The sequence below is a fragment of the Scatophagus argus genome, chromosome 12, assembly GCF_020382885.2.
Source record: "Scatophagus argus isolate fScaArg1 chromosome 12, fScaArg1.pri, whole genome shotgun sequence".
Taxonomy (NCBI): domain Eukaryota; kingdom Metazoa; phylum Chordata; class Actinopteri; family Scatophagidae; genus Scatophagus; species Scatophagus argus.
Window position 1 is genome coordinate 7,107,146 of NC_058504.1, and position 24,228 is coordinate 7,131,373.

The 24,228-nt window shown below is 39.1% G+C and overlaps 1 protein-coding gene across 3 annotated transcripts; it reads left to right on the top strand.

The window, feature by feature from the left end:
• Positions 1-1,272: 1,272 nt before the first annotated feature.
• Positions 1,273-24,133, top strand: LOC124068137 (solute carrier family 4 member 11-like). 3 transcript variants are annotated; one of them, XM_046406084.1, is made up of 20 exons: positions 1,273-1,503; positions 10,506-10,556; positions 11,344-11,439; positions 12,349-12,392; positions 12,717-12,936; positions 13,067-13,148; positions 13,407-13,530; positions 14,026-14,235; positions 15,576-15,660; positions 15,860-15,985; positions 16,091-16,204; positions 17,250-17,382; positions 17,659-17,732; positions 19,180-19,459; positions 20,388-20,494; positions 20,829-20,994; positions 21,158-21,331; positions 21,696-21,891; positions 22,169-22,338; positions 22,649-24,133. In XM_046406084.1, exons 1-20 carry the CDS (start codon positions 1,443-1,445, stop codon positions 22,713-22,715), a joined length of 2,580 nt encoding a protein of 859 aa, XP_046262040.1. In that variant the 5' UTR covers positions 1,273-1,442; the 3' UTR covers positions 22,716-24,133. The 3 variants fall into 3 exon arrangements, with proteins under 3 accessions (XP_046262040.1, XP_046262041.1, XP_046262043.1); XM_046406085.1 differs by lacking the exon at positions 1,273-1,503 and adding an exon at positions 5,230-5,964; XM_046406087.1 differs by lacking the exons at positions 1,273-1,503; positions 10,506-10,556; positions 11,344-11,439 and adding an exon at positions 11,921-12,083.
• Positions 24,134-24,228: the final 95 nt, after the last annotated feature.

A 24,228-nucleotide genomic window follows, 5' to 3' on the forward strand; every position in this document is an offset into this window, starting at 1 on the left:
TCTCTGTTATAAATAAATAAAGACTTACCCTCAGTTTTCCTTTTTTCAAAGTGAACGCTATCATGCATGTACAACTGCACGTATGTATATTGTATTTATGCAATCATGCATCATTAGACATACACCTTTACAGGCTACTTCTTTTCTATTTTATCTTATTTTATTTATTCATAACTTGACATGGAATACTTCTTCCAGGTGCCGTTCAAATAATGAAACGTGTTCAAACACTGCATGATGATGAAAGAACAAGTGGGAATCAGGTTAAAAACAGATAAAAGTGATAATTGGGAAAAATTTGCAACTGAAATAACTTTTTTACACATACATTGTTGGCACAGGAAGAAGTTGTGTTGAGCAGAGAAGACATATGGGATTACATTCTCTGAGACACAAAGTTTGTCTGAGGAAGTTGACACAATAAGTGACAGATTACACATGAAGGTAGATGATTGCTCTGTGAAGTCTGAAAAATTAGCCCCCGTGATGATGTCATCCGAGTTATCGAATGGATCTTGGAGACGTTCAACTCTGAAGAGTAATGGGTTGCTGTAGCTAGGCATCAGTTTCCGTAACTTTCAAGAAACACACCATCCAACATTCACACCTACTTTCACACTTGCACTGATTAGTTAGCATTGAGGAGGTGAAGTGAGAGAGTAAGCATGGTCTCTCACTGTGGACCTCTTTCTTTGTTGCAGCTACTATCTGAAATATAAATATCTGATGCGAACTGCAGACTGGAGCTACTGAATATACACACATTAATATCCTGTTTGACTGACTTCATTAGGACTGCTTGTGCAACATGTGGCACCACGGTATTCTGTAAGAGTTACGCATCATGTAGTTGTGCGAAACATTACGTATCGTCCTTGTCGAAGTGCAAAAATGATTAAATCAGGCCAAAACATGAATTCAGAAGAAGTAATAGCTGCCTTTAGGTAGAGCTAATACATGCTTATATAGAGATCACTGAACTGAGCAGCCTGAATACTGCAATCATATGGGTAAAGGCTAAGCTACGAGACGCTATGGTTGCAGTCATGGTTTAGCATAACAGTAAAGTAGTAACAGCTCACATGACAGTAACATTATAATATTAAAGAGCCCCAGCAAGGGTTTTTTTCCCTCACACGTTCATCCCCCATCTCTTGTCCTCCCCCTTCTCTTTGTTCCCTCTTTCACCAAAGCCCACCTACACCTTCCACATCACCTTTTGCACATAAAGTTAGCTTCACTGTGATTGGCAGGGAGGCCATTTGAGGTGTCATTTGTTGGTAGTAACTCATTCTCATCTATGTGAGCCTGTCCACAAGGCCACTCATGCCTCAAGTCTCTCACAGGAACTACATTATACACTCTCAGCACTGTTTAGCGTTTTCATTGCCATATACAAAAATAGCTCAGATTTTTGGCCACATTGCAAGAACTTCAGCTTGATGAAATCCCTAAAACAATCCAAGGAAATGTCAGGAGTCACTGTGAATCGTTTTGCTGAAGGTAAGGTCCATAAAAGTATAAAGTAAAGTAGTATCTTTGAATGATCATTAGTATTTGTTCTTTGCTTTGAGAGAGCACTAGATGAGAGTGCTGACTTGTTCTTACATATTAACATGTACAAAAGAAACTGTAATTTATTACTATGAAATTGTGCAGTGCTCTGCAGCTGGTAAAATCACATACTAAGAAGGAACTAATTAACAATTAACACTTGAAACTCAACTCAAAATGTGACAAATATGCAGTGAAATAAGGCAACTTTTGTCCAGAATGGGGATTCATTTTTCAGTTAAGTTGGTTTAGAATGATATGCAGTGAAAGCTGCTGATTGTAGAAGTGATGACCTTTGTGGACACAGTGTGAATGCAATGAGCAGCAGATCAGTTTAAGTATAATTTATTCATTCGGAAATGGACAGCATCAGCACAGAAAAGTGTGGGACATAAAGTGTGTTGTGTCAAAATCACTGATCAGAACAGTATTTCCTGCACAGGATCTATTTGACTTATGGGCAAAATTATAGTTATTTATTTGCAACATATTGAGGCAGCATCTGATCTTTTATTTAGTAAAGCAGACAAACTCTTGGAGTCAGTTGATGGTAATTTGTTCTTAGCTTTTTGCCATGAATAATAATCACACGTGTGCTCATATTTAATATTTGACTACAGAAAGAATCACTCTAAGCTTTGATGTGCATTCTGTTACACATTCATAGCTCTCAGTCAGTAAAATATTGTCAGACAATTCCATCAGTAGCTCTTATATGTCATCCAATACTGACTTATGAAACTGCTTTCTGACAAAGGCCTTTCTGCAGAGTTTCATTACATATTTAATCAATAAGAGATGTTATGTGTTGCTGCCTTTATAATCAACAAAGCATGTATCCTGCATGTGTTTTGTGCTCGTGTGATAATGCCCTTCAGGTGCTTTGATGTGTTTTTCCCCTAGTTATGTTCTTCAGGCACTTTTGAACTTTGATTAATGTTTCACAGTGGACTAAGTCAAACTCATTGTGTCCTTTCAATGAACCCAGTGGCCACAGAACATTAGTTTATTAATGCAGCGTTTCATTGCTTACATGGACTGTTTGACTCGCTGGTGTAACTGTGATGAAAGTCCACAACATATAATACATGCACATGTTTTTGTACATGAGTGGGACAGGAAGTCGAGGGTCAGTCATCTGGCATCGATATGTGCAGTCTATTCAGACGTAAGTTAGTCCAGTTTAGGATACAGATGTGCACAAAAAACACAAAATATGAAGGAAGTGATTTGCGATCAGGGCCATATTGTGAAAAAATGTAATTGTATATAAAATGTGTACACAATTAATCTAATTAATCTAGTTTTATTTTATTAATCAAATATTGCATCTAATCATTACAATCATCATCATAATCACCCCAAATAAGGCTTATATATGAATAAAAGTCAGTGTAGTCAGTGTTTAGTATCATGGCAGACTATTTCCACATTAAAATTCCACCAAAATGTTATGTTGAAAAATGTAAATTCATTCAACAGGAACATAAAAATAGAAAAGTACAACTTGTTCCAATGAGACAGATGAGCTGTAAAGTGAAAAACTGTCCCTTATGTTCAGTCACAATGTCAAGCTTTTTCACCAAGAAAAGCCACTTCAATCCAGACAAGACAGTGAGGGATGTGACATTTTACGTGAGTGTACAACATTAAAAATATAGATTCTTTTTAAACCCTTGACCAAGTCAGATATCTGCAGACATCTGCGATGCCATCTCATGGCGGACAAAGGAACAGGAAGACATGCCTCCACGTTTTAGTTTGCTTTTTTCTTTGGCTAAATAGCAATTGACTTGAAAGCTGTTGATAAGCCAGTGTCCCAGTTTTCTTTCCCTTATAATCAACATGAGACAAAGCTTCCTATCTAGAGACTTTTATTTGTTTTATTTGTATCCACACACCCTTCAAAATTCCAGGTGATCCTTTGAAATAAAAATTTAGTGAGAACCTAAGGTGTGTTCTCTAAGTACCTTGCCAATTAAAAAAGAGCGTGTAAAGTTTTACAAGCCTTGTAACTGCTTGAAAAATAACAAACAAATAATTACATCCTGCAATTAGGAATTCAGAAGGAATCCACAGGGAGAAAGCCACCAGCTTATACAAGCACTATTTGTTTTGGATGAAAAATTTGTTCCCCCTCATATGGCGCTTTATGGTGTGTGTACATTGTCCTGTATTTTATTTTATTTTCTGTGCTTCTTATTTGAAAAGTCCCATCTGGATAATGGAATTATGGAAACAAAATTACATAATTTTCTAAGTAGGCTGCATGAATGAAGTAAAAACAAATCAGGAAGTAACAGTTACTGATTAGCTAAGGAGTTCTTGAGTAACTCTGGATCAAGAATTATATGGTAAATGATGATAAGATACTTAAAAACAGACCGCCACACATCATGACAAAATCTATAAATCTGCATCTTGACCATTTACTACCATTACCATTAAATACAAATAGCTGATATAACCACTGAACCTATTATTAATTCTATATTATGAGCATATTTCTTTCTATTTTGTTTCCCATTAAGAAAAGTACTGAATCTTATTGACTTGTGTCAAGAAATGCATCATTCATATTTTGCTACACCATTATTTGCAATACTTGTGTCAAATAACTGACAGCCAAGTATCATCTGTCAGGTGTCATAATCTTCTCGCTGTCATCCACGTTGCTCTCTGCCCCGACTTCATCCGCTAGCCCACCTCTCCCTGGTCATGGACTTCTCTTCAATTCACTAGACCTGCATTCCTCTAGTTGTCCACCAGATGTCCTCACACTTTCCTTTCTTTCACCATCACCTGGCTGCCCCGCACACCTGTTCGCTTCTCCAATTCTCATCAGCCCTTAGCAACCTTGACGACCAGTCCGCTGACTTTTATTCAGTCTCGTTGTACTGTCCTTTGTAGCTCCATTTTGTGCATAAAATCATCACACTGCATTGTTATCCTGTTAGCACCAGCCGTGACATTAGGTCATAAATGACAGAATACAACAAAAACACAAAATGTATATTTACTTCAGCTGAGTTAATTTACTTTTTCAATTCTACTGTGCAGCAGGTCTGATGCTGAGTGTATCATCTAACAGCTGGGGGCAGTGCGTCTTTAACCTGAGCTTAACAGGCTCTTGTTTTAAACGACGTGCTTATGCCGTGTCTGTTTCTGTCTGTTAGTACTGCTTTTGATATTTCACCACAGTCTGTCTCTGACAAAGTCTGACAGGGCAGGGCGTTTTTTTGTTCCTCAGAACTGCTTTATTTATTATTACAATAAATAAGTACATACAAGTGTGAAGGAGGGAACGACTGAATTTGTGTATAGCTCAAGGTACTCCATGGAGTAAAGTTTTGAAGAGTGGGTCATTTTTTTTCCTCTTTATCTTGACATTCATGTACATGCAGTACAGGGTCTTGCTTGCAGATGGTTTCATTCTATTCCACTGACTGACAATTGGTGGCAGTAACATGCCAGGAAACACAGCAATGTATTGACATGGCAGGAAAGAGGAGGACTGGAAGCCAGCAAGCATGCATGCTTTACATCCATATTGTAGGAAGTGTAAAGAGAATTAAATAACTCTATAACCCCCTTGAAAAACCACAGATGAATATTTCAAGAGACTTACGATAGATTTTGAGTGGATTTTTTAATTCTCTTTTATCATTTCAACCCAGAGAATTGTCAGATAAAGCATAAAACTGACACATACTTACATCTAATCCACCCTCACACCATCCACAAACAAACCTAAACATGAAGGTCCCAAATATGAATTAACAAACACAAACAAGAAAAAGACAAGAACATAATAAAGAAACAGAAAAGAGTTTTAAATGGTATGATTAATTATGAGTCACAACAGATGCATATTTACATTCTCCTCCATCTGCATACTACAAACAGGACAGCTGTGATTAAGCAGAATAATGTGTTATTTTTTGAAACACTTAAAATACAAAGTGAAGAAGTAAAATGACCGTCCAAACTTTGCAGTTTACAGCTACATGGAGAGAATTCTTTAAAAAATCATAAAGAAAAATCAGGCGAAACCAGACATCTGACACCAAAACACCAAAGCTCATGTATGTTAAGCTATGTGCATGCCAGTTCTTAGGTACAAGGACCCAGCAGAAACAGAAACAAACAGCTCTCTCATCTTGAGGCCTTCTCTTTCTGCCCTCCCACTTCCTCCCTCTAAGCCATGTGCTGCTGTAGGAGGTGCTGGGAGGTGATTTTACCTCAGCATGTGTGTGTGTGTGTGTGTACACATGTATGTACGAAAAGAGATTGAGAAAAGATCACAGGCAAATGCAGAGAGTATCGTGATGGGTTGATCTTCGGAAAGCATCTTACCAAAAAACCCGGAGAACATGGAGGCGAAAAAGGTCCTCCATTTTGTGCCATCTGGTAAGTTTTATAGGGGTGTAGTGGGCTGAGAAGGTCTTTCACGGTCGAACCTCAGTCAAGTATGTCACACACGTGGAGAAATCCTCTCTACAGCGGGTGTGCTGATAGCATGTGGGAAATAGTATAAAAAAGTTTACATGGAATAAATACTGCAGGCTTGCATTACAGACAGTATAGTCATTTCATAACACTACTTTATTTGCCTGCTTTTTTATTTGCTATTTAAATGCTTTCTATCTTCATGTTCTTGATATTAAAACCACAGAGTGAGCATGAAGCTTTTATTGCCGGGAGAGCCAGAAAGTCTGAAGCAAATGATGTGAGTCAATATTTACAATATGGCCATCAATGATACATGGAAGGTTTTTACAACAAATCCTCAAATGATTCTTAGCATCTGTTTTAATGCTCTTGTAGTACCACATGGGGAACGGAGTCATGTAAGAGTATGTTAAATTATGTTAATAATGCTTATTTGGTTGAACTTTTCTGTGGTATTAAATGGGGAAGTCTTGCTACACAACACTTCTTCTTTTATCCTGCCACTTGCAAAATACAACAATCAAACATATTAGGGCTGAAACTATTATGCAAAAGAAAAATATTCATAAACTATTTTCACAATATATTAAGTCGTTGAGTTGAGTTTTCTGCCTTTATATGCCTTGATTATCAATATGTTTGGCTTTATGACTGTTAGTCAAACAAAACCAGGAGTCTGACGGATGATTAATGGCATTCTATTGATCAAATTATTAATCAATCAATTGTGAAAGTAAAATGCAGATTGGTCACTAAAGGAAACAGTCTTTACTTGCAGTACACAATGAATATAAATTTATTTTCTGTTTAGTGCCATTAATGGGTTAAAAAAGTCCTGCTTGAATTTCCTCAGGTCGAGGGTTAAGAAGCTTATCTAGCAGAAAAATGTCTAATATTCTAATCTGGGAAATTTCAAGTCTTTCTTCTCTTATTAAATGAATTCTCTGGTTGAAGTTGATGAATGCATCAGAGACAGTTCAGTCATTACAATTAATTGGCTTCCCGATTCTTTGTTGCTACTGTCTTTGTTATTCTTGTTATTAATCACAGTTTGTCTAAAGACATCTAAGTGAGAACAAAAACTCCCCTCACATGTGAACTTTGTGTAGTCGGCTATAACTTGTGCGCCCCTGATTACTGTTGGTCCAGTGGTCAAATTCACTTTGCTGGATAAACAAACTTTATCAGTAGCCTTTGTGGTGTTGATGTGGAATGAGCTCTACATCCTGTTATTTGCTTTATTTCTAATCTATGAATGTGTACAGTGTGTCTTACAGATTGCACACCGTTAATGGTGCAGCTGCTCACAAACACCAGGGTCAGAATATGGCACAGAATATTATGTTTTACTACAAAGCACAAAATTGAAAGGCAGACCTTCACATGAAAGAGAAGAGGCGTTATCGTGCCTTTCATTTACAAACACCGTGTTCTTTCTATCTTGATGCTTTGACCCATATGTCAGTAGTTTGACCTTGTATAATTCACTACAGGCTTTTCAATTTTGTAGCTCAGCGCACTTCTTACCAGAGACCCAACATGGATTCTTCAGTTCCCTATTGATCAAGGACATCCTCTGCCCACAGAAAGCAGGATGCCAGAGATTAATAAAATAGACTTTAAATTAGCACAGTGAGATGGCGGAATTTATTTTGATTTTTGCGAGAGAAGAATGAACAAACTGGTGGTTGGTACATAAATTGAAAAAGCAAAGTAAGAATAATTAGTTTTTAAGGTGTTTGATATTCATACTCAATCTCAGAAACCCTGATAAACATGAGGGTTTTAAGTTGTAGTTAAACAGCAGTCAGGACGTCTTTATCTTGAATAGTGTAGCATATTTTTGGCACATTTCCCAGTATAGATCTGTGGAGGACCGATGGCCTCCAATATCACCTCCCTGATATTTAATGTGTTGGGTTAACTAGTCACCCTAAACCATGTTTTGATTTCAAGATATAAAGTTACCAAAAATGTTTTACAATATCAATTAACACAGAGAAATGTGCACAAAATTTGGAAAATGTGTATTTTCACTGTCCTTTGTTTTGCAATAGTTCAGAAAACAGGGTCAGAAAGCAGACTATTTTAAGAAGCATTGTCAATGTCAGTGTTGTTGTGATCCTTGTGGAAAAGATCAACAAACAAACAAAAAAAAAAAACTCCAAGCTTGACTCACTCTTCGGTCTCTGTCAGCATCTCTGTACCTGTGAGCCTGTTTGCCAACAGGAAGCCCACAGGCGTGAGCCATCGTAACCCACAGGCCTGCAGAAAGAATGTAAAACAACAGCAAGAGACGGTACAACTGTTAGCAGTGTGTACTGACTGAACAGTGATGGATGCAGAAAACAAACAATTGGCTGCTTGGTCTTTCTTTTTTGTTCTTTTGAAGCACAAATTTCATTTGTCTTACACCAGTTTTAAACTGATGAGAAAAGTGTGCAGTATTTATGCTCTATTGTTAATCATGCTGCGACGATATAATCGCGCCTTTAGAATGAACTTGACCTTTATCTTTGTGAGACAAGACTGTGAAGGTCTCAGGCAAAGTAAATCACCCTCCACATGCCCATCTCTGATACAAACAGCTCTTTGCATAAGCTGTGAAGCACCCAGTTGTCTGTGAAGCGGAGGAGGCATGGGAATGTTCTGTCTAATCTGCTCTGAGATATAGCCTTGCTCAGGAGCCCCTGGAGCCAGTCTTCGCCTCAGGCAAGGACAAGCTCATCTATACAGCTGCAGCAGCGCCTCACAGATACATGACCTCCTATACAAACATCATACACAGCTGGCGATAGATTTTTGTTGTAACTGAGACCAAAGGGGTCTTCTCAGTTTCTCGGCATGCGTCATTTTACACTGTCCTCTTCAGCACTCTCAAAACTGACATCCACTTTTCATCTCAGTAAGTTTATACCATGTAATATTTCACTTTATTCGTAGAGGCCCTAAAAGTCTGACTGTGTGTCACACTGGCACTAATGATTCGACAAGCTCAGATGTTGTGGAAAATTAGCTTTTTAATTATGTACTTTAATTGTCCCTGTGAGATGAGGGCGGCATAAAACGCTGACATTTTTCTGCAGGGAGGAAGCCTGCTGGTGAGGGCCGAGTGATTTGTCGCTTGTCATGTGAGGGCGACTGTTGCACAGGGCAAACGCAGTGGGGTGAAACTGTGTCAGTCAACATGGAGTCCAGATTCACACAGTTTAATCTCCACATGCTAGTCTTGTGTCAGCCATCTGCATGAAATCATATTAGGTCTGCAATGTAGGGATTTTCTGTCTTCATTCATTGCAAAATTTTTTAAGATGCTATTGGTGTGCCTCAGTGGCCAGTGGGTTTAGGATGCTGAGCATGAACTGCAATCTTCTTTACTTTAGTTACATTGCGTTGCCAATCCGTCGCTCCCCGTATTTCTTTTAATTCTCAGTTGTTTATCAAGGAGCATAAAAGATATTGATAAAGCTTGTCATTGGGTCATCTCCTCTGCAACCCACAGAAACATTTTTGTATATTTGATTTGTTCTGTTAACCTTAAAATTTACATTCTTCTGTAAATTGAATTGGCTTCCACGATAGTCTGAATGCTGCTAAAGCCTTCATTACACTGCAATGAATAAAAAAAGCAATTTGCCTAAAAGTAGTCAAATTTATATTGAGTCTAAAAATACTTGTAAAATACTCACTCTATGTATGATTTTAATTGTTGAATACACACTCCCACAAAATCCCAGATCCAACCTTGACTTGTCCTCAATGGCAACAACAGTACCAGTTAGCAGAGCAGAGTGAAATCTATTGTCTCAGAGGGAAAATTTGTTTTTGGGCACAGTTAGCAGTTGCATCAAAAAAAGAAAGAATTAAATCAAGAATTAAAGTGCAAAAGTGCTTGTGTAATTAAAATTTAGCATTACAGTTCAGCAGCTTGATGGAGGTTGGAACAAACGATGACTTCAAGAGGCTTGATTGTGCTCTGGAGTCTTCTTCATGGTGGCAGAGGCTCATGTTTGGAGAAGAACAGATGGTCCAGTAATGTACACAGTGATTTTTGTTGCTTGTTTCATGACTGCCTGGCTGCCTGTACAGACTCCAGGATTGCCCAGTGGAACATCAGGATGATCTGAGTTGATCTGATGATCTGATTTTAGTTTTTGATGAGGACTGGCTCATTCACACACCTTGGGTCAAAGACTATCTCCTGTGGTCACATGACTACACGTAATGTGAAAAGGGGTAGTTTGTATTAAAATATTAAAAATAAATATAAATGATTAATAAATAATAAATTAATAAAGTCAAAATTCTTCATCGATATTCAGACTTTTCTTTATTCTGTGTTTGCGACTATTTCTATTTCATGCAAATCAAACTTTCATATAATGTGGTTAAAATTCTCTAGCCAGTACAAAAATAGCGAAACTTTTTAAAGTAAAATACTGCATTATCAAAACTGAGAATGAAAGTTGTGTGAACACCATTTTTCTTTTCTCCTGCAGATGCTCCATCGACCGGGAGGTCCAAGAATGGCTATGTTTTCCAAGAGATGGGTACATAACTGCAGTAATAAATGTTGCACTGGCTTTTTCTCTGCATGGATCCTGGTCTTTTATGTACTTCATATGGTCTGTTTTGCAAGCACAGAAAGCATTTTTGCCATCCTGGGGAGAAGACAATCGTTTTTCCACATGCAAATGTACTGTGACTGTTATTTATGCTAATGTCAGTGCTTCTCCCTGTGTTCTGATGACCTATTTCACATGCTGATGAGCACAGCCACTGCCTTCACTGGTGTGTAGTTAATTAATGGGTGAATAAGGAGGCAGATGATCTCTGAGTCAATGATGGTAAGAGGGAATAATCATAGCTCAAAGCTTTGCTCACGAAGGGTTAAGGTTAATTCTCTAATTTGGGAGCTGTTTCTTTCTTCTCTCATAAAACTGACGGTCAAGATGCCATATTTGTCTTCTATACAATTATGGAATTTATGAGGGACTGCTATTGTTATATTGCTGCATGTCTGGTTTTTTATTGGGTCTCTCTTGCTGTGTGCTTGATAACAGATGGCAAAGTGGTGGGAGGCAAAAATCAATTGTCCCTAAAGGGAGACTGTTAATGTGGCTAGAACAGCATCTTAACCTTGGAACAAATAATAGTTTTAGCTCAGTGTTAGGGAGGTCTCTGGAATGACCTTTATTATTACTGCTTATTTCATGTGATTCACTCAGTGGTAAAGTGTTTTTTTTTTTTGCTTGTTTTTTTTAATTTTAAAGGATAAAAATAAAGAAGTGTCTCAGCAGAAGTAACTTTAACTTTGACCTTTTGTTTTATCCACAGAACTGAAGGATGGAGAACAGGATGATTGTGGGCAAGGTCCACCTGTCACTCACAAGGACCAAATCTATGACAACCAGATCCAGATCAGTGTTTCAGGTGTGTGTTATAACTAAACACTTTTGTAGCTTTTTGGTGGGACTTGTTTTAAGGATAGATAGAAGTGAAATATAATAGACGCTCATTGCAATGGTGTGCTATTATGTTGCATCCTACTCCTGTGATTTTGTTTTGTTGTCTGAGAATATTTTGCAGCCTCTGCAATAAAAAAAAAAGATCATGTGTGACGAGTTTAGAGTCATGATAACTGAGATCATGAATCGTCAACAATTTGCACTGGGGATAAACAAAATAAAGGGTTGAAGGCTATAAAAGACTATAAAACATTTGGCAAAAAAAAATCACAAAATAAAACAGATTTTTTAATGTCAAAATGAAAACAGATTTCTACAAAGTCCAGGGGATGTTCAGTGGCGTAGAAATATGTTTTTATTCATCCTCTAATTTGTACTTTTCAATAACCTTTGCTTAGTTGCTTGGAATGTTTTTTTTTTTTTTTTGGTTTGTTTGTTTTTATGGTGTAATCGTAGCCAGGAATACTGATTAACCAGTGACTTGACCTTCCAGACACAGGTGTTTTTATAGTACAATCACTTTAAACACATTCACCGCACTCAGGTGATCCCCAGTTCACTGATTGTGATACTACTATCAGCTGAATGAGGCCAGCCACTTTAAAGAGGGTAAACATTTATGTACTTATTTTACATTATATATTTTTAATTAATTGACATTACTTTGTAGAAATCTGACTTTATAGAGTTTTTATTCTTATTTGTTGACTTTGTAAATTCTTGTCAAATGAGCCAAGTTATTTTGACTATAATTTTATTTCTAAAAACAATAAAAGGGGAAAACATCCAAGGTGGTGAATGCTTTTTATAGGCACTGTAAAATGAATTTTTATTTAATTTTAAGTATGAATTTCCACGTGTGTTTTATTTGCAGATCCTGACTTTGCTGGGTGTGGGCTTTTAAACACAACAAGAAAAGTAAGATTTGTTTTTCTAGTCTCTACTGCGTTATGTCAAAATAATTTCTATAGAAAAGCAGCATTTTACAGTTTGGTACACATTTTTACTACTGAATATACAACCAGAATTATTTTAAGATTATTTTTCCACTTATCCCAGTTTAAATCCACAAGCTCACACTTGATGTTTTTTATACTAACCAAGAGCTGTGCTAAATCTGAAATCATCAGCAGAGAACTGGGAGGAAATGTGCGGATGTACATTCTGTCGAGTGATATGCAAAAATTAGAAACAGTAATAGTAACTGTCAATCAAATTACATTTGTTCTTGGCTCCCGCCAGTATGTGAAGCCAATGAACTTCCAGGAGGAAGTGCGAGCCCACAGAGACCTGGACAGCTTCCTGGCCCAGGCAAGCATCCTTTTGGATGAGAAAGCTGCCACACTGGACGAAGTCCTGAGGCGAATGTTATCTCATCTAGTGGAGGACGGCCGTGAGAGCTGCGATGTGGATGAGGTCATGAACTCACTATTCACAGACGCAGGAGGGAAGGAGTTTAATGGTGAGCATAACACGTATTAGAGGAGCATTCTGAAGCACTTTGTGAAGTGAAGTGTTTGCTTCAGAGGCTGCTTGACATGTCAGCCTTAAAGCTTTTTGGCTATTCATTGCAATGTTGAATGCTCCCACAGTTCACCTTCTGTCAGAGACCATTCAGGGCGTGACTGCTACTCCCACTGGCATTCGTTACCAGCAGTCCTGGCTTTGTATTTTGTGAGTTCATCTACAATAATATATATGTGAAAAGATGCTATTTTGACAAATTTATCCTGCTCACTAGGTGGTTGTTGTGGCTTGACAGCTTATTTAATTGCACAGGAACAACACAAAAAAAATCTTTTCAATGGAAAAGTTATTTTGTTTTGGCTTTGTAATAAAGGGCTTCAATTTACGGTTGCCAATACAGAATGCTCCACAATCAATCATTTACACATCAGCAATTCAAGACAAAAAATGTTTCTATCAATTCAGATCAAACATGAGGAGCCTGCAGAGACGTCATGTCTGCATCACTCGCCTGGAGAGGCCACAGAACTGGGGAGTCAACTGCTGTGAGGCTCGTTATGTCATCCTCATCCTTGCCCCTCCTAGAACTGTAAGGTCTCCTCCTTTTCCCTTTGAAAACTTTGTTCGTTTGGTAATCAGGTGGCCTCTTGGTTCAGGTGGAGGATCTGAAACAATCAATTTCAGGAGGTCACTTTGGACTCTAATTTTGATGGGCATTTTTCATTTTTCGACATTTTATCAGTCAAATGAGTAATTGGGGGGGAAATACAGATTGATTTCAAATAAATCATTATTTGTCCTAATCAGGTGCATTCTGGGATGTCATTTAAATTTGGTTTCTGGCTGCTGACTTTTGTAACATGTTGGATTTATCCTCATTCTTTTTGTCACACTAAGAAAAAATACAACCCAATCTTTAAAAAAGAGATAACAAAAAGCTGTGTTTAACTTACGGATTAGAAAATAATCTTAACATTTCTGTGCTGTTAAATATGGTGAAAGTATCATATTTGTAAAAAATTAACCGTTCTTAATCATTGGCGTCTAAACTGACAGAAGAGATCTTTCTCACTATCTTTTTCAGAAAAGCACCAAGACGGCCATTGAGCTCGGCAGAACATTTGCCACTATGTTCTCTGACATGTCCTTCAGGCAGAAGCTTCTGGAGGCTAAGACCCAGGAGGAGTTCAAACAGGAGCTGGTCTACCAGCGACAGCAGCTCTCCGTTGTTGACGAGAAGCCGCCTGTAGAGGAAGTCGAGGACTCAGATCCTCGTAGAGGGAAACCACTTCAGGTGTGAACACGAACAGTGATATACTGACTCAACTAAGTAAATGAAATAATATTAAGTGGACATACTGTATTGAAAGAAAGAAAATGTGAGCCTTTAAAAGTCAATATACAAAGATATGGATACATAACTCTTCCTAACAGTTGAATCAACATTTATACTCTCCACTGACTGCTAGCTCTCCGCATGTGGAGACCACCCTTCTGTTTCCTCACTCCATCCAGGCATATAAAGATGCGATGCGTTAAAGCAGTTGAGCCCGATTATCTGATTATCCTGTTTCCACACTCTATCAGCCAGGCTTGAGAAGCAGCTGGGCAACAGATTGAAAAAGCTGCCAAGTCTGCCATGGTTCTGGCTGCAGAATGTGTGCACCACCATGTAATGATAAACTACTTCATTATGTCCAGTCTTTAAATTAAGAGGAAATGTGTGTGCTCAGCAGGGGTTTGGACATGAGGGAACACCCAAATACTTCCTAGAGAGAGAGTGCAGTGTATATGGGTTGTAAAAGGCCAAAGTTAACAACAGGTTGTGGCTATGCCTCATGTCCTGTAAAGTGTCAAAACAACTTTAAATTGCAGGTTTGATCCTGCCAAAGAAACATTCTACAAAAGCAAGCAATGATGGCAACTCAGATGGAAGTCAGCAGCATTCCTCTTCAGTTGAATATTAATTATTCTGCCAATTATCCAGCCAGCAAATCTACATAGATAAATGTATTGTCAAGTGCATTTCCTCTGCTGATGAAACCATCTCATCTGATTTATAGTCAGAGGAAATTTTGTTTTACCTAAATGTCCAGACCACCATCAAAAAACGTAGCCTCATCCAACAAAAAAACGTTGAAGCTCCCTCAGTACTCTGGTGAATGTTGACAGACAAATATGCAAATACACTTTCCCGGTAGATTGGGTTTGGTGTATTTCTACTGTTTACACCTTGGTTGACATTAGGATAAAGTGATTACTGTCATGATACATTTGTTGTAAAATCCTTCCTCATAGTATTATAGACCACTGTGCAGTGTGTTGGTACTGAGCCTTCAAACTGATGGATTTCACAAAGTACCACAATAATGAATGCAGTGTGAAAGCAGGAGGACCAGCATGTACAGAAGAAAATTTGAAAGTTTCGTAGCTGACCACACCACAGGTGCAGAGCACTTTAAGAGCACATGCCAACCACACATATCTGATCCAATGTTAATTCCCTAATTAAATCAGTGCAAGCTGTTGCCTTTTCTGTAACACTGGCTTTAAGATCGCAGGTTTCAGTGAAATTACACATTTCAGTGCACAGAGGGAAAAAGTCTTTAACTCATTCTGTCTTTTTCTTCATAGTGCAAAGATTTCCTTAAAGCCGGCAAAGGTGTTTTTGATGATCTCCGTCGCAGGCTCCCCCTCTACCCCTCAGACTTCACAGATGGTATTAATATTTTCATATAATACTGCCTAAATGGGCTCATCTATTAGCTGATAAATCACTCTTCCAAAATCATGAAATTTCTTCCTTAAAAGTCTTATTCTACATTATATCTCCTATTTTGAAGGTAACTTCAGGGTTTTTGCTGCTTTGACTCTTCTGGCTGTGACATCTTTAATAACCCTTTAAATAATCTATCAAGGCATAACTGGGAAGGACCGCTGTCTGCTGAAGTACACTACCACTGCTATTTTCCTCTACATTGCCATTCTGCTGCCTGCTATTGCCTTTGGCTCACTGAATGACGAAAGCACAAGAGGAGAGATAGGTAAAGACTCCTGTTTGCATTGTCTTTGTTTACAACATTTTATCATATTGTAAACTCTTTACTCTGAATCAGTACTGACATTCTTCTTTTTTTGTTTGTTGACAGATGTTCAGAAGACCATAGTTGGCCAGAGCATTGGAGGAGTGATCTATTGTTTGTTCGCTGGCTCACCACTTGTCATTCCACTGACCACTGCACCACTGGCCATCTTCATAAGTGGTTTGTATTGTAACCTACGAGGAGATTAGAAGACACATTTGTTTTATTTTTGTTGGGTTTTTTTTCTTCTAACAGGCAAGTTAATCAGTATGCAGTACACATCATGTGCAAACAGAAAAACGCAATATATTTTTGCAGAAAATGCACTGCAAATCAAATCATCTTGATGTGGATCCTGAGCCTGCTTCAAACAGCCAAGATAATAACCAGGTTACTGAGTCCACCGCGTGTTGTCTGGTGCTAAGTAGATTTTCATTAAGTTAATTAACTAACTGGGTATAATTTGAAAGGGGTTGCTTGCAATTACAAACCAGAGGAGAAATTATGACCAATCTCTGTAGACAATATGCCACCATTTACATTGGCATCTAGTAGAGTAATACACCAATCAGCCGCGATATTTAGACCACCTGCTTAATATTTTGTAGGTCCCCTTGAGTTGCCAAAACAGCTCAGACCTGTCAGTTGAAGAGACACAGGACCTCTGGGGGCATTTTGTCATCACCGGCATCAGAATGTTGGATCCTTTGGGTCCTGTGCATTGAGGGTGGGGCCTCCAGGTGGGAGGTGACAGGGTGGACTGTCCAGCTGAGGGGAGGCTGCTGCTGACGGGAAGAGCCGTTGCCATGGGGAGGGTGTGTTTGGTCTGCAATGTTCAGGCAGTTGGTGTGTGTGTCAAAGAACATCCACATGATTGCCAGACCTCAAGGTTTCCCCATAGAACATCGCATTGTAAACAGATGATTAAATTATTCGCTTCACCTGTCTGTGGTGCTAATGTTGTGGCTGATTGGTGTATAACAGCTTTGCGTCCGCTTGTTTGGAGTTATCTTGCACCCTAGTGGCCAAATTGATTAGAGCAGCTTTAACTTTGTTGCTGTGCTGCCTTTAATGTGGTTGTCATTTTTGAGCCTTTGTCACATAATAAACTTTCACTCTGTCTGTCTTCTCCAGGTTAAAGTGTCACAATTTCATAAACTTGCTTTCAGTCTTAAAATGCATGTGTGACTGTGTATCTGTGTGTGTCCTTATGTATGTTACTTAGTCATCAGGGGCATCTGCGATGACTACAACCTCGACTTCGATGCTTTCTACGCCTGCATCGGTTTATGGAACAGTCTGTTCCTCATCCTAGGAGGCTTGTTCAATGTCAGTCTGCTGATGAGACTCTTCAAACGGTGAATACACAACACCACTCTCAGTTGTTGCTATGACGTAGCACAGACAAAAGCCCCACCGTAATTGTAGTATATGGTATGTGGCCATGAAGTCCCTGATAAGTGAAGACAATCTGTTATGACTTCCTTTCGTTAGCCATAATTATTAATATTGTTCAGTGTTTTTTGCGATCAGGGCAATCACTTACCCTTGAAAGGACTGTTTTGTCTGCATCTGTATGAAAAACACAATTTTGATCAAACACGATTGAACATATCATGCTCTTTTTTGTCCAGCTCAACAGAAGAAGTCATTGCATTGTTCATCTCCATAGCATTTGTCGGGGATGCAGTGAAAGGCACCGTCAAAAGTAAGTTGAGTCAAGGTCAGACTACATTAAACATGTTTTGAATGTTTCTGCAGCAGAGCTATCTATCCACACTGCGGGGGAACATCTAAACGACCCGCTATCGTTTGTTATATGTAATGTAGCTCATCAAATATATGTATCCATCATGGAGTCTTTAGGGGAAAAGCAAGCGTGAAATCAAACAGGGCCCCCTGTGTGTTGTGGAAAAACAGACAACCTTGTAATGTGAATATAATGGAGTCTTTCACACTGCTTCTGTTTATCTTTTTCACTAAGGTTTGTCACAAGAAAGGAAATAAATGGATGAGCATATGGTGGTTTCTTTGGTGCTTTCCTCTTTAAGCCTCAGGCTTCTGTACTTTTCTTCTAGCAGTGCCTGTATACAATGCTCTGCTTGAATGTGCTTGAATGCCTGGAAATACAGTGAGAATGACGACATAAAAGAGGAACGATATGAGGAATTATATCAATAATATAGTACATATTTTTTGCTGAGATCCAGAATGGGCCATCAGCTTTTTGGACTTGACAGATTTATTGGATGTGTCCAAGAGCAAAAAGAGAGAATCATGTTGGGTCTCGTTTTGTACAGATGCGTATTGCTGCCATCGTGACAAAGAACATTTACTCAGCTTCTCTTTATAACAGGAAATTCTTCTCTTTTTTCCAAGAACTTTGTCACACTATGCTATCAAGATATACACGGACATGTCCTCGTTATTACGAGAATACAATTTGTTGCATTTTTGCAAGGAACATTTCTTCTACAACATTGTTATTTTGAGATAAGTTATATGTTGGGAAATGATGTGTGGTTTTTCCATTACCTTGCATTTGCAGTTTAGTTTTTACATTTTTTTTAACTTGACTAAATCATATCTTGGTTGTGTATGAAGCTTTTGGGGCATATGTATCTGTAAATATGATTGTTTGTCAGCCTTAGCCTGTCACAAAGCCAGTAGAATAGATGCAGTAATGGATGGATGGTACAAGCAAATCCAGTGTTGATGTTGGCTCTTCTTGTTTTACACGCTATTTGGAAGGTAATGATGTACTAATTTACATGTTGTTAATTTAACAAGACATTATTTTGTCAAACACGAACGTTATATTATATAACAACATAAGGTGATAATGCAAGAATGAGAATATGGTAACAAAAAAATGTCATAAAATGTAAAAGATCTGGAAAACAAGAGCGTGCACAGTGGCAGAAATGACCTGCTGAACAAATCAGAATTCATTGGACCAAACAACAACATTAACATCCATACAGAGAAAACTTTCGCTTTTTCAATTAATCTGTCTTTCCTGCTCCAACAACAGATTTATTTTTGCATACAAATATTGCCTTTATGTTAAAAGGATCTTGATAGAGTGTGAAAAACTTCTTATTATAACAAGAAACTGAGCAAACATTTCCTCTCTTCTTTCACCCACTTCCTAGTTTTTCAGCACTTCTACCATGGGCCCACACTGGCGACCACAAACAGCACACTGGTGCTTCAGCAGATTAATGACATTCTAGAGAAGATGAAGAACCAGACGGGAAACCTGCACAGGGATCATAATGAGACTGTGTCGCTGATGGGACATGGAGAAGGACATGCGTTAGCATACCTGCCTGAGTCTCTGGTGTTGTGCACAAGAGAGAGGCCCATCCTCTGTCTGCTGCTCATGTTGGGGACTCTGTGGCTGGGTTACGCCCTCTACCTCATCAAGAGGAGGCATGTTCACTCACAAGACCATTTAAATAACATTATTAAAATCCACAGAACCCATAATTTCTAAAGATAGAAACATTTCAGGCAGACGTTTGGGCAAATGCATATAAAACGTAATATCTGTCTCAAGTCAGGTCAGGGTCAAGAGAGAGTTGGGTTTCGGTGCGAGTTGGCAAATTTTTGGGCCGAACAGACGTCCGTCCTCTCACAAATGCAATGGAACTAGAGGCACTTCACTTGTGCCGCTCAAAGCACCAAAAAAAAAAAAAAAAAGTTTGAACAGGATGGGAAGTAAACATTAACAGTTTTATCACTGACTGAGCTGTAACAACAGATGGCTTCTCATATGAGTGGATGCACATGCCAAGTGTCATATAGTTCCATTATGTTCCACAGAAGGCACGGCCGAAATCTCATACTCACCAACTTACACCAAAACAAACTCGATGGATTAAGAACACTACAGATAAGAGGAAAAATGTTTGATTTTGGGGTGAACTACCTCTTTAAATACCTCAAACCTTTACTGAGGCACAGTACTTGAGTAAATCTAATTAGTGACTTTCCACCACTTCCTGCTGTAGCTGCATATGGCCTCAAAACTTGGATGAAGTTGAAGGACACAAAAAAGAGGGAAAATATCCCAGGAGTCAGGCAGAAGGTTACAGTTCATCTGCAATGATTTTCACCCTCCAGGTATCATAATGTAATATGTGAGGCAGATACATGTGACTTTGCCATCATGTATTTCCAAGTCAGACTCCTGGGATGTCATCATTCTTTCCCCCTCAGTGGCAAACTTTCAGTGCTTGACATGGATTATTTTTTCAAGCTAGCAGAGTAACTACTGTAAATACAGTAGTAAAACATGTGGAATTTGTTACATCAGAGTTGCAAAATGTTGAAATATGTGTCACTTCTTTCCCCTCAGCCCGTATCTGAATGACAGAATCAGAGAGGTGGTGTCTGACTGTGCTTTGCCGATCTCTGTGGTGATATTCTCCTTCATTGGCTCCTACCTTTTCCTTGACATACAGCGTGAGTATAGATGTCTCAAATAAAAGAACTGATAGAAGTGACTTACCTTTGAGACTTCAAGTCACAACGTTGGCGCAGAACACCTTTCTCTGTTCATAAATCCTCTGTTGGAGGCAAAGGAAAATATTTGCTTAGAGTGAGCTTTCAGCACAGCGTGGGTTCTGAATCAATGTGGGTCAAAGACACTGGGTTGAATGTTGCTTCTAAAACAAAGATTACTAGCAGTAATGTTCACTAATAAGGCATTTCTTTTATTATGTAATGCTTTATTTATTTTTTTTACCTTGCAAATATGAAAAACTGATTCTTACTATATATGTTCTCCCTCCATTAGTTCCAGTATTCAGTGTCCACAATGGCCCGATCTTCAACTTCCCTCCATTTGAAAAGCTGTCAGGAATGAACACACTGAGTGCGGTCGGGCTGGGTTTTCTCCTAGCGTTGCTCATTTTTATCGACCAGAACATTGTCATCTCGCTCACACACGTGCCAGAACACAAGTAAGACCAAGCATTTCCTTCACAGCAACTTCTTCCTGTACAAATCACAAAGAGGTCATATTGCAAACACATCCAGTTGTAGCTCATGAACAGCATAGAAATCCTGCTGCAATTTTTCTGTGACAGACCACCAAATGTGTGTGTGTGTGAACGTCTGTACCAGGCTGCTGAAAGGCACAGCATTTCACTGGGACTTAGTGCTGACTGGTTTCATCAACATCCTCATGTCCTGTCTGGGGTTGCCATGGATGCACGCTGCCTTCCCACATTCCTCCCTACACGCCCGTCAGCTGGCCAAAGTGGAACAGCACGTAGAGAATGGACACCTCTACACGACGTGAGTGAAGTTAGAACAAGGACAAAAACTGAGCAGTACTTTGAAAGACATTCAGCTCGTGACCGACTGAAAACACCAGCTTGTCTGAAGCATTTTAAACCTTAAGTTAGGAGGCTGTTCAACTGTGCAGTCAGTTAAAATACTGACAAAATTAACTAAATGGTTAGTGATTCTTTTTGCTTATTTCCATCACGTCCATGTCTATTCTTTGGTTAACAATCATGTCTGCACACAGAGTCATAACATGCGATCAGGGTTACTTCCTTTTAGAGGCTCACAGGCCCAAACACTTGACAACTACCATTCCAAAGTAATTAGAATAAAGAACAGAAAATAAAGTCTTATGTACCTTTGTGTCACACAGTATTGTCAGTGTGAAGGAGACACGTTGGACCTCGCTGGTGGCCAACATCCTGATCGGCCTGTCTGCATTCATGCTGCCCGTTCCTCTACAGTGGATCCCCAAGCCAGTCCTCTACGGCCTCTTCCTCTACATCGCCGCCACTTCGCTTGATGGGAACCAGATGGTGGACCGCATGTGCCTGCTGCTTAAGGAACAGGTGAGGACACTGGTTTGATTGGTCAGTTTGCTTGATTTGCTTGTCTCCTGTTTATCCATAACAAATAATGCAATAACAACAAATGATCAAAGAGCAAAATTAACATGCACTCATGGGGAAATGGGCAACCTTTTATTTCCACTAAAAGTGTATTTTTACATAAAAGTGTTGCATGTTTACACCTGTAATTGGTATTGAGCTGCTTTGACTTTAGGGAAATATAAAACAATCTGTCACGGAAAACAGCGTTTTAACCATATCATACTTGTCTGTTTAGACGTCATATCCTCCCACACACTACATCCGCCGTGTGCCTCAGAGGAAGGTCCACTATTTCACGGGGGTGCAGATGATCCAGCTGATCATCCTCTGTGCATTTGGGATGTACCCTCTGCCCTACATGAAGATGGTCTTCCCCCTTCTGATGATTCTGCTGGTCCCCATCAGGTATGGTGACCCAGGCCAACATGGGGGAGGGCGGGAACATGGAGTCCAACACAACCTTACAATGTGTGCACAGAACATCGAGCTAAGCGGTTTTAAAAGGGCACTGCATGTTGATTTTACCCATGAAGATCTTTATACAGTTTGAGAAAATAACCCAAGTGATATCTTGAGCTTTATCTCGTCTTGAGCTTGGAGACTAACGCGAAGCTCTTCAAACTGGGGGCTGTGAAGCTTTGGATATTTTGTCTGTAAGGCCTATTTCAGTGTAACTGTACAATATCATCTGGTACCTCTCTTTGTTTTCTCTCAGGACCAGCCTGCTTCCCAAAATTATTGACGCCAAGTATCTGGATATCATGGACGCCCAACATATGTAGAACAACAAAGCAACCTTTTCTCCAGCTGGAAGGGAAACGAACTCAGAACTCACTGATCGTGTTGTGTAACTAAATGAAATGCATCTGGGCTGCAAGATTTCGATGCAAATGTTCTGCTGGTGACGACAATTTACACCCTATTTGCTTTCTCACTGTTCAGCACACATTTACTTTAATACTGATATTCAACATTCCCGCATCTTCATTGTACTGAACAATACAATCATTGAGATATTTCCTCAGTTTTACTGTTTTTATTTTTCTTCCGCACACACATACACCGATCAGTCTCAACATTAAAACCAATGACAGGTGAAGTCAATAACATTAATCATCTGTTTACAATGTGATGTTCTGTGGGGAAACCTCGGGTTCTGGTGATCACATGGATGTTCTTTGACACACACCACCTAAACACTGCAGACCAAATACCCCTCCAGCCCCATTCCACGACTCTTCCTGGTAGCAGCAGCAGCATCCCCCCCAGATGGACAATGTATCCCATCACATTTCAAAAACATTTCAGGAATGTATCAAGGACCACAACAACAGCCTGCACACTCCGCAGATCGCAAATGTGGGCTGCACCGGCTCCATCCTCAATGCACGAGACCCAAAGGATCAAATATTCCGATGCCAGTGACCACAGAATCCACCCAGAGGTCCCGAGTCCCTTCACCTGCCAGGTCAGAGCAGCACAAGGGGGACCTACAAAACATTAAGCTGCTAGTATTAATGTTGTAACTGATCGGTGTACATACACACACACACACACACACACACACACACACACAGCTCATCTTGAGTTGGAAACTGAAAGGTACATTAGTTAAAATGAATTTTCTAGTATTTAAAAGATAATTGTAGCTATTCAATTTAATTAAGGTATTGTGTTGCTTAATAGAGCCGCTTGGTCTGTGTCCTACTTAGGAAGGAGTCATATTGATGAGTAAATTAGGGATGTGGCAGTTTCAGTGTTTTACGACCATTAAAATCATTTGAGTGTGAGATAAGGAGTTTCTAGAATTTTTAGTATAAAGGTAATTGGTTCTGTGCATTGCATTATTGGTATTGAATCAAACAAAGTAATAAAGTGCTTTAAAGAGACACAAATGAACACTCATTATACTGTGCCTCCTTATTATTAACACCCAAGGCAAACTACTCAACATGCATCACCAGTCAGTGATAGTGTAGGTTACTGCCACTGCTCACCAATCATCACACACAGCACAGAATCAGCAACATGCCATCCTTCACTGAGCCAAGGGGACTGACAGTTGTAAAGCTCTGATTGTTAATGGTGTCCAACAGATGGCAGTAGAAGCTCATCTTCATGATGGGTCGTGATCAGTCTTGGTTGATGATAGATGTGTGTACTCATCAGTAAAAAAAAAAAAAAAAAAAAAAAAAAAAAAGAGCCAGTTTCATTTCATCCCGCAAAAGAAAAGAGGATAATGAAGTTAAGATTAGGCAGATATGAACCGTGAACTGTTTCTCCAAAAGTCATCAC